The sequence below is a fragment of the Echiichthys vipera genome, assembly GCF_963691815.1.
Source record: "Echiichthys vipera genome assembly, chromosome: 19".
NCBI classification, from domain to species: domain Eukaryota; kingdom Metazoa; phylum Chordata; class Actinopteri; order Perciformes; family Trachinidae; genus Echiichthys; species Echiichthys vipera.
Window position 1 is genome coordinate 9,208,404 of NC_139844.1, and position 17,794 is coordinate 9,226,197.

At 39.2% G+C, this 17,794-nt stretch overlaps 1 protein-coding gene across 1 annotated transcript in view; it reads right to left on the minus strand.

Moving 5' to 3' along the window:
* Positions 1-17,794, minus strand: part of fam184ab (family with sequence similarity 184 member Ab) — a gene marked incomplete at both ends in the record, with an annotated part of 143,909 nt that overhangs the window by 75,355 nt on the left and 50,760 nt on the right. The window contains 5 exons of the mRNA XM_083934711.1: positions 2,939-3,190; positions 4,600-4,683; positions 5,528-5,767; positions 9,261-9,419; positions 11,208-11,327. Coding sequence (XP_083790837.1) covers positions 2,939-3,190; positions 4,600-4,683; positions 5,528-5,767; positions 9,261-9,419; positions 11,208-11,327 — 855 coding nt within the window. The remainder of the gene's footprint in view (positions 1-2,938; positions 3,191-4,599; positions 4,684-5,527; positions 5,768-9,260; positions 9,420-11,207; positions 11,328-17,794) is intronic.

Here is a 17,794-nt window from a genome sequence, read left to right on the forward strand (position 1 = left end):
AACAATGTACAAACTCATCTGTTTAAGTCTGACGCTGGAGGAGGGAAAAAATAATTTAAAACTTGAATTAATTGCGTCTATGTCGATTTATTTGGGCTAAAAGAGAAATACCAACATTTAGTCATTACCTCTGATTCTCACACACACACACACACACACACACGCACACGCACACGCACACGCACACGCACACGCACACGCACACACACACACACACTCACTTCTGTCAGTCATCTTTTATTGGATATGGCTGAATCCTGAATTGCCATTTAAATACAAACAGCCTTGAAAACGGTGCTTTAGATGATTTATTGTTTAACCCAACCAGTGCAGATAGACTTTACCTGGAAGTGAAAGATTTAGTCCAGAGACGGTGACAGCAGCAATTTAACACAGCTTGAGTGGAGTTTTTCACTCGGGGGATAGTTTGTAAATTTTTGGTGTGCATTTTCCCACAGAACAGTCGACAATTAATAACGTCCGTCTAAGTTTCTCCAAGCGATCATTTGGCTACATTTCTCTGGAGATTTGCCTCCTAAATCACGAGCTAAAGGAGGATGACAGAGAACACTGACACACTGAAGCAAGACGGCGCAGCATCTCAACACCAACTACAAGTGCTATCCACTGGTGTTGAGTTGATATTTGATGATACTATTTCTACCCCTGAAGTATGCCCATGCAGTAATTGTGCCTCCTGAGACTGGGGAACATTTTGATTTGGTGCAGCAATTTTAATTTTACAGAGTGAAAACAAATTAAGTGAAGAGAGTCTAAATGATGTCACTCTGCTCCCGTATAGAAACAAAATACTTCCTGACAACAGGCAAGAATGACAATAAGATGTGACGTGTGTATTGCAAATACCAAAAGAATGATTTAAGCGTCTGCTGTGAGCTTGTTAAGGTTAAATCTGTTACCTCACAGCAGGAGTTGAAGGATTCAAAGATATGTTCGCAGACTGAGGCTGTTATTGGGAGATTATTGTGATACTGCCTTTGTAACAACACAAGATATCAGCTCAGTAGTTGTTTCTACCCTCTGATATCTGTTTTCCTGCCTTGAATCTCGTATCAAATGAGGGAATCTAGAAAAGCAGTGAAGTGAAGTTGGTTTCCAGCTCTCTGCTCTGTTGCTCCGTTGTCGTTCCTTTATCTGGGTTACGGTTAATTGCTCTGAAAACGAATTGAATTATTAACTCCAGGCACACCAGCCACTGCTGACCTTGATCATATTTTCAGTAACGCTGGGAGGGGGGGGGGGGGGGGGGGGGGGGGGGGTCCTGTCTTTCTGTGCAATCAGTAATAATTTCACACAAACTTCACAGCATATCATAGCAACAAAACAGACCTACTTAACCAATTCCCCTGGAGCACATGTCAACTTTATTTTGAACCGTGGAGATAATAATGTGTGAGCCTACTTCCAAAGGGCTTACAGAACTGAGACAGTAGAAGAATGAATACAGCAGTCCAGTGTACAGGGACCATTTTAGATGGTTAAAACTGTGAATTGAAACCGGCCATAGACTGTATAAAAAATGGATGTTGGAGTCTGTTCTCTCAACTTGATCCAATCGTACTCGCCTACAGGAGTCGCCATCTTTTCAGACTTTGACTCTGCCTCATTTCCTCTGACCAAAAGAGGGCATGTATGTGACGTTTGGGGAGGGCGATACCTCCGTCTGGCTGAAGTATACCTCTGAGGAGAAGTGAGGGCCGGCGGCTAGCTGTCACTCAAGAGACCACACCCCTAATTATTCATACCCCCCCTTCCCCTCGGTGTTACAGTGTAAAAATACAGACTAGAATGTTTTTTTTGTACCAGGCCTTAAACAGGTTTAATTATGCTTTGGAATCGGCCTGTTTAACATGGGGGGCAATGAGAAACTGCTCTGTTATGAAACCTGCCCCTTGGACATTCAGAGAACTTCAGTTTTTGGCACTTTTGCACTCGATCAACCAGGAAGTGGCTGTGGTGGGGGCTTGGTCACGGCACACTGAGTTAAGAATAAATAATAAATAACAAACATGTACACAACACTATAGGGCTTACACTAAAACCGTTTTAAGTACATCATCAGTATCATGTTCAACGTTGAGTACATTCCCGTTTCATAAAACATTTGCAAACCTTTTTTTTTTTTTTTTTCAATATTTTATACCATGCACCATTAACATCCATGTTTTCTTGCTTGCAGTTTTCCTCTTCACTGCCTTGGCTGGAGCAGCGTTATGTTTATTTGCGTGTTACAACTTTTGATCAGCGGAAAAGAGTGAAAGTGATGCCTGGAACGTGTATCATGATGACCATGGGCTTACACTTGTGCACGATACGTAAAGAAATAAGGACCCAATAATAAAAACATTGCTAGTGCTATTTGCTGTCAAAACTCTGCAGGGTACCGTGGGAGGGAAGTTGGAACATCAAATTGAAATAAATATTTGATTAATAAAGATTGTTTTTTTATATAAAACTTCCTGGCTATAGTCTCTGTGATGCATATAATTGACATAGACAACTGGTTGAAATGCAACAGCCATGTTGGACTTTTCAGCTTAATAAAGCTCTCAAAGTGTTAGATAGTGATAAATGTGGATGTAATGTATGGACAGAGGTTAATGTCAGAAATAGACAGGTTGTTGAACATCCATTTGTTGTAATTTAACCTGTAAAAATGAAGAATCAACCCGAGACTACCAATGCAAACTGTTGCCCCTTTTATCGCGTCTTTATCCCATATATCCATTTTATTTTATGTACCCATTTTATCATCCATTACAGCGGACCAATTTTGTAGGCTGGCCGTAAAACATCATCAGAATATTGCCAATTCTAAACGTTATTGGATTAAATGACAGGATGTCCTGGCACTGTGTCTGTGCCCCGGTACAGTCCTGTCCAGTGTCTGAATGAGCAGCTGGGAGTTTGGACTCACCTTGACGTTGCTCTCAGCGTTGGTGAGTGACGCCTGAAGCTTGTGGGACTTCTCCCGGTTTTCCCGAGCTTCATCCGTGACCCTGGCCAACTCGACCCTCAGTTTGCCAAGGGTTTTCTGGAGCGCCGCCTCCTGAGTCTGGAATTCCCGCCGCAGCTCGCTCTCGGTGCGTTTCCATGCCAACAGGTTGTCGGCAGTCAGCTGCTGAGTTCTCTTCATGGCCTCTAGCTCGCGCTCATAAAAGGCCTGAGCCTGGAAACAGACAGACGGAGAGTGAAAGAACATCTTTGGGTACATTACAGGCAAAAACATAATGGCTATTTGCTTCTATAACATGTCTTCTTTCAGACTAGTGGAAAAAACACCTAAAATACACATTTGTGTCTGTGGATTCATCCTATATTCACCAAAACTTAGCATTAGAATACTAGACAAAATTATCTTTAAGCAATTAATCAACAGGGGAAGTTTCATTCAAAAAATGTACTTGACAATCCACATCTTTAAAAGCTGTTCACTTTTATTCGTATCTATATTCTGAGATGATTTGTTCAGATATCATTCATAGCCTGATTTAAAGGATGTTTTTGATTCCTAAAAACATGGCTGTTAGGGCTGTCAATATTTCCTGATTTATGTTGTGATAAATAGAGATATCTGTAAAAACCTTTGAATATGAAATGTGTTTTCACTTAATAAGACAAAGCATAATTTCCCTTTCTAAACGCAATACTTCAGCAAACTTGTGATATTAAAACATATTTGTCTTAATGTAAGTCAGCAACAGTGCAAGTTTCACCATGATATCTATTAGCTAGTTATTTGATCTTATTCACCAACAGATCAATGAAAGTATAAAACAGAAATCATCTAGCATGGACAATATGCTTTCTTTTAACTCATGTACCAACTTTTGCCCTTTTCTTCTTTATGAAAAATGTGATTGCGATTGGAAAACATTTTAGACGGTTTCAAAAGCTTTCTCATCGAAATGCAATCTCCTGCGAAAAATAATCAACGCAAGTGAAAGTTGAAGCCAGGATGTTTTGGCCGACAGTGTTCATTGTCAAAGAGGAGGCGTTTCTTTATTGAAATGAATAGCTTCTAAATGCAGCTCTTAAATTGTACCATTCTGCTTTCTCTGTACATGACTCTGCAGATCACTGCCCTCAATCCCAGCGAGGTCAACACAGTTGCGCAGATTCATCTACTTCTAGTTATTTTGAAGTGTTACTTCTTTTAGCAAAGCCTTTTTTACTGTTAGTGTTTATTGATTGCGATGTTTAAACAATTCCAGAGGAGACATTTACACGACAGTATCAATAGACCCCTTAAATCTTTGGATAGTTTACCACAAAAAGATATTAAAATGAATGTTTTAAACAGTAACTTCTCTTTAAATTGTATTATCATTGTTACATTTCTTTCTTTCTTCTTTCTTTATCTTCAACAAACGTTGATAACAGATCTACTTCAGAGGAATTTCAGTGATCTTTTTTCAGTTAAATGCACATTTGCTGCCATTTATTATCTCATGCATTTATTTCATTTTTCATTGTAAAGATGCATTAGGAGCTTGATACTCTACTATAAATGTTTTCAGGAAACATCCCCCAGGTGGTTTGCAGTGTGCATCCTCTTCAGTGGCTACGGTACTGTACCTTGCTGAGTTTGGCCTCGTACTCCTCCACCAGTCTCTTCTTGTCCTGTTTGAGCTCCTCCACCCGCTCCGTCAGTGAATCCACCTGTAACACATCAGACGGTTCCCGTGTCTTGCAGTTTGGAGCGGTCAAAATTTGGCATGCTTGGAGATAGTTTCAAATGTATCTCTCAATGTCAGAAATATGTATTAAAATGTTTTAACAGCAACCCATAAACCAAAGAATAAAAGACATCTCCCTTACAATTTAGTGGTGTTTTCTTTATGATTTATAAGGGACAAAGCAACATGCTTCATACTTCCTCTGAATATGAGCCAATTCATTTTATTTCATGTGTATTTTATATAAAATCTTTGTTAACACATTATCTTGAAAACTACGATGTAATCAGGCATGTATCCTACTTCTGTCACTGACTTCTGGACTTCTGATCTCTGATAAACTGTATCAGTAATGAAAGGAAACAATGTTTGATTGTGATAACGAGTTATGTATCTCGTTATCTTGGAGCGCACAGTAGCTTATCTGGTAGAACCCAATTACTAAAGCAGAGATCGAACTGCAGCGGCCTGGGTTCAACTCAGAAAAGCGACCCTTTGCTGCATGTCTTACTGTCTCTTTCTCACCCACATTTCCTGACAATCTTTCCTAAAAAATAATGGCATAAAAAGCCAAAAATTGATCTTAAAAGAAAAACAAAAAGAATCTTGTTTTCCCTCGATTTCCTGGAGATAGTATAAAATAATCAACTCGTGATCTCGAGATAACGACATAAAAAAATTAAGAATTTCAATGACAGCCATTCCTGGTTAATTCCCTGACAGATAATAACATAGGAATCACTGCTGTCCCACTTTCCTCTGGTCTCCTCTGTTGTTACTTTGTTGCTTTCGTTTCTGCTCTACTTTGGCAGTAGTTAGTGTGTTACCTCAGCTTTGTGGAGCTGGCCCAGTTTCTCCTGGTCTTTGCTGTAGTTTGCGTTCTGACTCTGGTGGCTGCGGAGGAGCTCCTGGACCTCCTGTCTGTGCTGGCCCTTCAGCTCCTCCAGAGCGGCCCTCTTCTCCTGCTCAAACTGGGTCTGAGCCTGGCTGAACGTACGCAGCTTGTCCTCAAAGGACCGTCGCATCTCCTCCACCTCCCTCGACATGGAGACCACACGCTGCGTGTGCTGCCAAAGAAGATAGGAACAAATAAAGACTGAGCTAACTGGTGGATTGATCTGTGGGTTTGTAGGCTTCTTACACAGTGGGTAAACATCTTAAAAGAGCTCCAAGCCAGGTGGTGATGTATATCGACTCAAGGGAATTTGACCATCTGTCTCTCAACCTGTCTGCTCTAAATTAGCACTGGAAACCAGCAAATACAACTGAAACCACCTGAACAGAACCAAACCATGGATCAGTGTCCAAATCTAACAAAATAGAACATCATATAGCACTGATGTAGCATTTTCTTTGGGGTAGGGCCTACATATTGATATTGGTATACAACAAATGACTTTAGCTCTACATTCACAGTTACATACAGCAGGTGAAGCAAATGAGAAACATATTTTTGTCATCATTTACATTCACACCTTTCATTTAATTTGCCAGCACAGCCTGAAATTAGCATTTAATTTATGAAGGCAGCTGATAATTACACAATCAGCAACACAAACTAACTACTGGGTGCAATTTGTACCTGAGGTTCACTTGGATGGTGAATTTTGTGCTACACAGAGCCCTCTGCCTGCTCTGGAATCAAATAACAGAAGGATTTTCTGATACTGAAATTGAATTATTACTAAATGAAGTAACAGAAATACGACATTTATCAGTTACAACAACAAAAATCATCCCCCTTTCTCTTGTACCTGAACATTGAGCTGCACATCCTCTACCCTCTGTGTCTAAATCGATATCACAATGTCATCCATCTGTCTATTCATCCTGTTGACAACTGTATCGATATGTAACAATGTTCACTGTCTATACACACACACAACTAGGGAAAAGGTCACACACGCACACACACTGGCTGACTTATTCTGTAAGTGCATACTTAAGGTGTTGTCCTGAGGAATAATATACAAGGCAGAAGCCTGGTACTCCTCTGCCACTTTTCCTTTGATTTTGCTGTGCAGTAGTGAGAGAGCAGAGAGCTGAGAGGAGAGTTGCTTCAAATTGCTTCAGAGGAAATTGTACCTGTCCAGTGTTCTCACAACAGGGCAATATTGAAGAAGACAGGAGAGACGCTCACATGTCAAGAAATAATAATACTTCAGCATTACTGTTTGCTCTGTTTATTGTTCCCTCTCTACTCTTCCAGCCTGGGTTCAGGCTTATTTAATTGCTTATTAGTGGAGTGGTATTGGTATGCTTTATTTATATATCCTGCATTCAGATAATTTGAACATGTGTTGTTACTGATGAGGCAGCCTATTGTTTCCTCCCAACTTCTCCAGTGACGTTGTGCAGAATCAGTCTCACATTAGCGCAGGTTATCAAAGAGATTGTGATGCTTTGTCTTGTTTACCTCTGATGAAGATGCACTCGATGACAAAACTTTAGTCTGACAATGAAAGTTTGTGAATTAAATATTATCATTGTTTTATATTGGAAACAGCTTAATAAAATGTTGAGCGTTTGTTTGCATAAACATTATATCATAGTCAGTTATGTAAACATGTAAGAACCACATCAAAAGTGCATTAACCTGAAGGGTGGCGCTGTGTGTCCGAGAGAGGTATTTCTGACCACACTGAAGATAAGAAAACAGTAGCATTTTATTTGACAGTGAGTTTTCCAAGTGTGGTAATCAAACATGGTTTTAATAATAGTTACAATTTTGAAAAGTACTACTAACCGTTGGGAATTTTACTGTGTTTTATCGTGAAACTGCTAACCCAGACTGTAACCACCACACCTCCGTGGTGTTTTTCCAGCGGAGTTAATTTCTGTTGCAGAGTGTTTGTTTGTGCAGTATTCCAACGCACATACAGGGGGTCCAGCCCATTGTGCGGTGACAGACATGTTTCAGTGTTTCCTGCTGCTATAGAAGATGTTTTTAGTGTTGGCTTGCATTACGTGTACTGAAGGTCTCATACTGGACCAAGTCTTTGAGTACTGAACATGCAAGCTTGTAGAGAAATATAGCATCCAGAGCCAGACCGATATATCGTCATCAGCGTATATGTGATCTGATATGCACTGATTTCTTTAAAAAATAAAAAATAAAACTCAGAAAACGATGCTTTGGGTGATTTAGTTGTCGTCAGCAACTGACTGATACTGAACATACTGATCTTTATTTAGTAGTCTATTCTATTTTTATTTATAGGTAAAGATTTGGCTGACAATGTAATGCATTGTATATAAAATGGATAATAATGTTAAATATTCTTTAATAGAGTTATTTGTTTAAGAAAGCAGTCTTCTGAGTAACTTTGCAGAGTCATATTTGTACAATCCACATAGAAAAGCTCTATTTTCATTCCAGCTCATCAGTCGCCATATTGGTAATCAGTTAAATTCTCTTGTAAATCCAGTATTGGTCTCAAAAATCCTGTATCATTCGGGTCCTAGTTTGACCCATAGTAGCAGTATCCTTGTGAGTTAATATCTTTGCTATTGCTGCTATTGTTAGGAGAGTTAATATACTCAACATGCAGATTCAGAACGGTGGTAAAAGTGTAGAAACACATGCCAATCAGAAACAAGTATTTTCCTTGGGCATGGTATAATAAACTAAATATATAACACACAAGATTCTATGGCTAATCAAAAACAGTGTGATGTGTAAATGCATGTAAAAAGCATTTGCAGAAGATTGAAATTCAGATGTTCACAGCACCTTGGGAGGCGTTCTTGCACAATGTTGTAATGGTGCAAATGCATCCGTCTTTCCAAGTTGCATATGCAATATTTACTTCTTCACACTGTAGCTACGTCAGTAAGTAGGATGTGGAAATAGCCTCTCAAAGGGTCTTCCCACTGGGCTAATGGAAGTTGAGCTTATTCAGAAAATACATTACATTATTCATTGTTTTCTCTCTCTCTTTCGTTAAAAGGAATGAGTGGGTGGGAATCATCCATGTGTTTGTCTTTATTTATGGATAGTTGTTAGCTAGATACAGTAGGTTAACCAATATTGTTGTTACTAAAATGCATCTTTTTCTTATGCTCTTTACACTCATGCACATGTAGAATGGGAAGAGCGAGACGGATTGAAATCATATTTTTGATCTGGCCAGCTAAGACTCATAGATTTGGCTAAATGTAAGCGCGAATGTATTTAATCAAATCTAGATTTAATCCGGAAAAAGAAATGTGCACTTCTACTATGCAACAAGTCAAATCACCAGACAAACACACTGCAGTGATGCTGACGGGTAAGAGAGACTTACCCGCCTCCCAACAGGAGACAGAAACAGACATTAGTACCGTTTACCTGCAGCTGTGACTGCAGCACCATGCTGGGCACTGCTACCTGTGCATGCACGCACACACACACACACACACACACACACACACACACACACACACACACACACACACACACACACACACACACACACACACACACACACACACACACACACACACACACACACACACACACACACACACACACACACACACACACACACACACACACAGTGCATCCTCCCTCTCATCTACCTGAGCCTCGGTGCAGAGCTGCATGTCCTCCACCCTCTGACGGTAGCTCTCGAACTCAGCCAGCGCCTGTCTCTTCATCCTCTCGTGGAGCTCCATGGACTCTTCCAGAGACTGGATCCGCCTCTTCAGGTCCATCTCATCGCTGATCTTACTCTTGTACTGTTAATGTCATAATGGAAAGTATTTGGAGTCTGCAGCTGATTGTGCACCGGGACACCACATAGAATCACAGGGTACATGTGCCAGACTATTGTTTAGCTGTGCCAGCTGTGTTAGAGATTCTACCAAACTTTACTGACATTTATGAACATTACAAAGTATTCTGCGAACAAATAAGCTACAGAAACAAACAGGACAGAGCATATATATAATATATACAGTATATATATATATTATATATATGCTCTCTTTGGTGACAGTAAATAAACACTATGGGCTTCTGTTTGATGTGCATTAACTTTAGCTCATTAGCTCATTTTTAAACTGAAATGAAAGTGAAATAAAAAATAAATCAAAAGGTACCTTCATGATTTCAGTATAGCATGTAACTGTCTGTATATATGTGTTGAGCTGCTCGAGGTTTCGTCACACTGCTGTCAGGGAAGCAACTAATTCCCATATGGAGGAGGTTGACATATAGACCTAAATAATTAATATTCAGTATATTAAATATTGATGAGTTCGTTTTCAATGTGATCTCGACTCTCTGGCTCTCTGGTGGATCAGCTGCTATTATGCAGTGTGCAGCAGCAGTAGTGATACAGATACATACTGTAGTTCAGTACAGCTGTAGATGACTGTGACAGTGACTGTGAGATACAGTGACACTGTCTCATATCCACTGACCGACCTGAATGTGACCGCAGTGGGTGACTTCGACTGTGGAGTAAAAGCTCAAGGAGCACAAATCTTTGCTTCACTAATTCATCTATTTAACCATTAAGTTATTAATAACTCGTCAATCATTCTAAAAATATTTTGTAACATGTATTTATTTAGTTTTTCCTCCCAGGAAGCAGCGATTAATTACATATTTAACTTAAGGTACCTTTACTCCACTACTTTTGATACATTAAGTTGTGTTACAGATTCAGATTATTAATATAAAATAATATCAGCAAATCAGCATCAAGCATGATATATTATTATAAAAGATTCAACCTTATCAGCTGCAAAATGAATGTAAAATGTACAGGAATCTATCAATGATGATATAATAATAATAAAATAATATGAATTATTATGAAATTCTGCATACTTGGTCTTTTAATTTTGATATTTAAAATTTGATGCTGGTATTTTTGTACTTTTACTTTTAAAATGGAACTTGTAGCTGGAAGATACGGTCATTTTATATCGCGATAACGACCACGTTCACCACATCTCTGGTAAATCAATAAATAGTCTATATAAAATAACCACATGGTAAAGCCTATTTTTATATAATCCTGTGCAAACTTTAGTGCAAAATAAAAATGAAAATATTTCACATCAGATTTTCTGGAGATTTGTGTTAGTTATTATCAATTTAGACGACATATTTGTAACATGATATCTTAATATATGATTTCATCGCGATATGATTCCGTTAAAAGATGAAAAATTATCATATCGAATTATCGCCAGGCCCTAGATAAAACTACTTTACTCAAGTAAGATATCTAAGCACTTCTTCCACCACTGTTTAAACCCTCAAAACTGCTTTCTGTGTTCACGTCAACGTGTAAAAGTCAAGTCCCTATCATCTCACTACTCAGGAAACCAAACATGGATGATGTCCAGTGTCCTTACATTTAAGCTGTATATGCATATGTAGAGGGTAAACTTTTAGGACATTTCTTATCAACTTGGACAGATGATGTAACTCAGAGAACATTAACTTCATTTAAAAGTCAGAAGTAAGACGTCAGTTAGAGTCTTTTAATTAATTACATTAAACGTAAAGACCTGTAGTATCTTCTCTCTGGTCTCTGAGAGAATCTGCTGCACCTCCTCTTCATGGGCCTCCTTCAGAGTGGCAATGGCCGCCTCGTGTTCGTCGTTTTTCGTGTTCAGTGCATAGATAACCTGCAGCGGAGAGGAGAAAAACCCATTATCTGTTAGACATGCTCATAATCAGGAGTTATTACGGCTTTAAAAAACTGGTGGGAGACCAACTGCACCACTCTCATCGCTCAGGTTCAAACGACATGGACATGGACATGGCTGTGTTTGATGTATGTTACTTAAAAATTAAGCAGAACATCATAGAGCGAGGGTAAAAGTAAGAAAATATGAAGATGAAGGAAAGGTTGATATTGATGGTGATGCTCAATACCTTCAAATGCAATTTTAGTAGGACAGGAAAGCCTTACATACAGCCTTTACACCTTGAAGTCCTTTCTATATATTACCCAGCCTGAGCATGATGTGAAAGTGAAAAATGGTATGCTTTTTATTCTCGTAAATGTAAAAAGTCTGCATACTAAATGTCAAATACTGTGCCATGTACTAACACTAAATTATGCCATTATTGGTTGCTACAAACCATCATAATGATTTCTTTTCATGTGCAATAGCATGTGCTTTACGCAAGGTAATGTTAGGATTAAGAATATGCACTATAATGTGGCAACACTTGTGCAAAGATGTATACAGTTCTGTTGCCAATGCCATAAACTTGGCCCACTTTACATTATCATAATTTTTTAAAACAGCTTACAGCTCAAATGCAAAGAGGACATAAAGCAGGGAGATAAATGCAAATTATTAATGCTGTTATTGCATTGCAAATAAGCGAAGATGACAAGTAAATGAGCCGTGGTAGCTGGTACACAGCTCCATACAGTATACAGAAATATTCTGGTGCATGCCTGGGTGTTTCCAGTATTAGCTCAGACGCATCAGTGATGCCCCACTGTTATAAATTAGAGATTGGCTGATGCCTCGTTTTGCCAGGGATAAAAATAACACAAGCAAACTGTTGTGCATGAGATTGACCTTTAAATCTGTCCCAAAAATACATGCGGCCATCCCGAGAGCTCTAATCTGACAGCACAGTGATCCCCTGCTCACAGGCAGAGAGAGAGAGAGAGGGGACAGAAATGGGTTTTAAATTTCCACATGAAAAACCATGAGACATGCTTCTCTCCCGGCCATGAGAATCAAAGCTATGTGTTGCCTCTTTGAAAAAAAAAAACAAGTCAATAATTCAGCACATTGAACCGTACGATGGTGGTAAAGGAGCCTTTTGTTTACTCTGGACCAAAGTCTGTCAACAGAATTAGAAAAGAGAGAAAAGGAGGGTAGAAAAAGGAGGGCAAAAGCTTTTCTTTGAAACAATTGCATCCACTTTTTATGCCTCGACATGCCTCACTGAGAGATGAAAGGATTTAGTTTGACAAGTGCCGGTATTTTTTAAATTCCTGTTTGTTTATGCCTTACACACTGCTGACAGCCACAGAGCTTTACTTCGACACATTAGGAGCTTCTCAGCCATTCCCTCATTTGATTCTGCTGACCTCTTAATGTGAATGTGATCAGCAACATTTTTTTGCCTGTATATTGCATATTAAATACATTTTGACATTTATATAATTGAAAAAAAACGTTATTTGACTTTTATTTCAAGATTCATGTGACTTACACATTATTTTTGCCTTTTCTTAACATTATTTTTCTTTAACTTTACCAACACGTCAATATTATCATTAACTTTTATTTTTGTTGTTGTCGTTGTCAATTTCTCATTGAAAAGGTAAGTTTTCAGCAAAGCTAGCAGCTCTGTGAGCCTATACTTAGGCACAGCCCCCTAATGACAGCATGCTAACGATAGCATGCTAACGACAGCATGCTAACGACAGCATGCTAACGATGATGCTATAAATGCGGACATAATGTTTCCCATGTTCACCATGCTTAATCTAGCCAGATAGCATGCTAACACACTAAACTAAACTACAACTGAACAAACTAAAACTGAAGCTGAGGCTTACTTATGCAGGTATTTGGTCATAAACCAAAGTGGTGATGGGCGATATGAGCGTATAAATCGTCTAAATGATCTATGGTATATATTTTTCTCAAAAAATCAGCAACCAAACTGCGCTATGGCAATATTGCTGTCATTAGGACGCCGCTTTAGATTCTGATCGCTGCATGTTTTGTTTGTTTTGCACTAAAGTTCTAAATAAAATGAGAAAATACTCGATATTTTTTATTTGTCAAGTATTTAATTCACACATGAGTATACAAAAATAAGCTTTACCATGTGGCTATTGCATGTAAAGCATTTATTGAATTGCCATAAAACGTGCTATATTGTGATGTACTGATTATCAACATTGAGAGATTAAATATTTGGCCATAAGCCCTAACTGGTACTAGAGAAAAAGGTCATTGTTGAAATATTCCAGTCGGGACCAAAACTACACTGAGTGGTATTCAGATCGAATAGAAGCAGTGAATTCAATACTTTTTTTAAATAGAGGCTACAATCACACGTTTATTCCACAGGGTTTTGAAATCTGTCTTTTCCTCTACTTTCTCAAATGAGGACTGAAACGTCCGAGTTCCGAGGTGAGGTGCGAGCAGCTGAATAAAGCTAAGAGAATTCAGTTTGCGCCCAAAAAAACATATTTTTCTAAATGATTCAGTCAGCTCAGTATCTCATCAGCTTAGGAAGTGAATGGAGCAGACAAAACAGTTAGAGGAGCTAAAATCTCCATCACATCCCGAGAGTCATCAGCACACTTCTGCAGATGAAATGCACTAATCATAATGCTGTGGGGTCTGCTGATACACACACACACACACACACACACACACATACGCATGCACACGCTCACACACACACACACACACACACACGCTCACACGCACAAACAGGCATACACAATTGCACACACACACACACACACACACACACAAGCACAAACGCACACAAAGAACAAATTTCAAAAACACAAGCGCGCACACACACACGTATCGAAGTAAACACACACACCAGCAGAGGCTGTCGAGATCCTCATGAACAAACACGTCCAAACTCATCAGCGTAATTTGCCTGACAAATGGTCAGTGAGACGAGGAGGCAGACACAATTAACAGTGTGTGGGTGTGTGTGTGTGTGTGTGTGTGTGTGTGTGTGTGTGTGTGTGTGTGTGTGTGTGTGTGTGTGTGTGTGTGTGTCAGACACGAGGAGAAAGACAATTTTGCTGAAAGAAAAAGGCTGCTTGTATTGTCATCATGAAGCATCAACAGAAATTCGATGTTTCAAACCAGCAATGTGTGAAAAGTAGATACTATTTCAAGGGGGCTGCCAATATTTCGGGTCCATACTCACAATAATTGAAAGTAACCTTATTAATAAAGGGGATTTAATTATTTGATTAAATAAACCTAAAAAAAAACAACTAAAATTAATATTCAGAAAACTCTTGTTATGAGTGACACCAGCGGCCAAAACAGAAAGACTGAACATGATTAACTGGCATCATGTTGAAATATTGAAGTCATATTTAGAAAATAACGTTGGGTTGATGTTTGTGAAGCAATCGACAGCTGATTCATGCTGTGCAGCCGAGCCACAGGCTAAAGTCGCTAATGATGAACTGTTGGCAGTAGGTGAGCTGAACAGAGGCCAGGGACACGGGAGCGTGCAAAATGTCACTTCCTTTGGAAAGTTTCCGAACAATTTGCCCCGAGTCCTTTACATAGAAGTCAGTCCACAGGATGTTAGGGGCAACCGAGAAAGTCTGTGAAGGTCTCATTTTGTTAACAAACCATTCGCCCATTGGCATTAAAATGTCTAATACATGTCAAAGTTACACACAGAACCTATAATGCTAAAGAACAAAATTCCGGGGGAAAAATAGAAGCATTACAATCGTAGTCCTAGTACGTATAATACTAGCCAGCCATCCTGACTTTCAGGCTTTGTGAGTTCTACAATACACACAGTTTAGAGGACTTTCTTGCCCTTAACTGATCCTCCCAGACTGTGCTCTTGTTAAAGGAACTCCTGCCTTAAGGCTATATTATCTCTGTCGAGGTGTTGTGTGGTTACAGCTTATGATTTAACCCTTTGAACTGCCACAACACGCAGTTTTGTGCATTACATTCATTTTATACCTGAAGCAAACGTGTACAATAACATAGAGGGGGAAAAGTAGGACGTTGGCTTTTCTAAACTGTGAAATACAAATGTGTTAAAAGATAGGATCAGTCCAGAAACAGTCCAAGCAGACCAATTATAGTTCTTTCTATGAACCCATATTGATCTGATGTGAAGTGTCTCCTACAGTACATGGTGGGAGGACGATGCAAGAATATTAATTTGTTTTGCCCCTATTAAGAGACAAAATCCCTACACTGTTGGCTACCTACTTTGCTAATTAAAATTAATATTACACTAATATCCCTGTTAACATGCAGTTTACAAAATACGATTTATTCAAAGTTTTCCACCGGTAGTGGACCTCAGTCTTTCATCTCTTCAACCACCTCCTTGAAAACATTGGCATATTCAAAAACCCATTAATATCCAAGTCTTTCAGATGTGTTTTGCCTGTGTTTCATTTCTTTTGGGCATGCAGCTCTACTCCAGCCCTGCAAACTGTTGGCTACAGTAGTTGCAGAGCTCAACATAAACAGGAAAGAGGCTGTGTGTTGCTAACTGCGGTAGAAACCTCAATTGAGACAAATATTCTGAATTCTTAAAGGTGAATAATACATCCATATCATACATGTTTTAATCATAAATTGCTAAATTTGGAAATGAGGCCTAATTTGAAATATCCAAACGATAACAATACATGACCTGTATCAAATTAGGAATATTAAGGAATAAGTCGAAATAAGAGTTGAATATTTTATAACGTACTAAATGGAACCCACATCTTAAAGAAGCTTTTTGCACTTTCAAGCTGTAATCACAACACTGGCATATTATCACCTACTGAGCAAAGTCCAATATTCTCTCGTTTTCTTTTAATTTTTTAAAGACAAATATATTTCAAGCCTTTATTTTATAGGACAGGCAGGAAATGGGGTGAAAGAGAGAGGGGGGGGGGGGGGGGGCATGCAACAAAGGGCAGCAGGTCGAACTTGAACCCGCGGCCGCTGCCTCGAGGGCCTTCAGCCTCTTTACCTGGGGCGACTGCTCTAACCACTCCAGCCACCAGACGCCCTTCACCTTCAATTTCGAGTCTCCAATCGACTTCCCGGAGGAAATAGCTGGCTCTTAAGCTGCTAAACGCCCCACTTTGTTCACCAGATAGTTGCTAACTTTGAGATAACCAGTGAACAGCGGACAGAGCTGCTTGCTGAGGCTGGAAAAATAGTTTTAAAGAGAGCAGTGAGACTGACCCAAACAGTGAAGTGCAGGCTGTAAAACTAATGAGGCCTCTTATGAACAGAGCGGGGAACACGATGCTACAAGCAGATGAAAGATAGGTTATTTTTTTGTTTTTTCTCCGTGTATACTGACCCCTCTACGTGTACATAAAACTTTAAGTGTTACCATGCGGTAAGAATCTTATTTATTCATACATTATTTACATGCACTTAAAGTAACCAAACTACTGCAACCTGCTTTATATCAGGCTACATTTTATTATTCTGCTGAAACATTAAATCTGTTATTCTCTTGAGTCTCAACTTAAATCTCTTATTTGGACTTTCAGGAAAAGTTAATGTGATTCAGATTAACATTAATGATGTATTCGTTGTTTAACTAATTCATTTTGAATTCTAAAAGAAATTGCCCTGTCAGCTTAAAAAACTTTTACCGAATACAGCGGCGGTTTGCTGGTATGCAGTGTTTGTGTGCGTGTGTGTGTGTGTGTGTGTGTGTATGTGTGTGCATCATTCTGAGGTGTGAGTGTGTTAGGAAAAACAGAGAGAGAGAGAAAGAGAGAGAGAGAGAGAGAGAGAGAGAGAGAGAGAGAGAGAGAGTGTGAGCCAGGCAGAGAAAGTGTGAGAGAGTGATCCTCTTCTCACCTCCTGGGGGCGGCTCGGTTCACGTCCTTGGAGGAGTTTGCATAAATGACAGTGATAGCAGGCAGATCGATAGGGTGACAGCGAAATGCCACAAATTTCATCTGTCAGCTGGAAGAAAGTCACAGCTGAGAAACTCGCTGAGACTTCTACCAGGCAGGCTCGAGTCCCAGCTGTAGCTGCTGGATGAAACATGTCTCTGCTGTCACGTACTGGAAAAGCTGGAAATAGGTCAGAACTTTTACATGAATTTCTTTATCACTATTGTAATTGCTTGGCTTAATGTGACGCTGTCTGTGTAAACCAACTACATCATGACACTATTGAAGAGACGTAAACTCTACCCTTTTCTGTAGTTTGAATACGGTTGATCATGAATATTCTGCAGAGCACTCTTGACATTTGCTTGTCAAAACAATCTCCAGAAAACGGGTTCAAAAAACAAACTGTAACTGTAAAGTCAAATACACCAAACACATGTTAATGTCTACATATATATTCACTAAAGACAGCTACATTATCACATTACATAGAACTATCAGTCAGATAAAGACTAA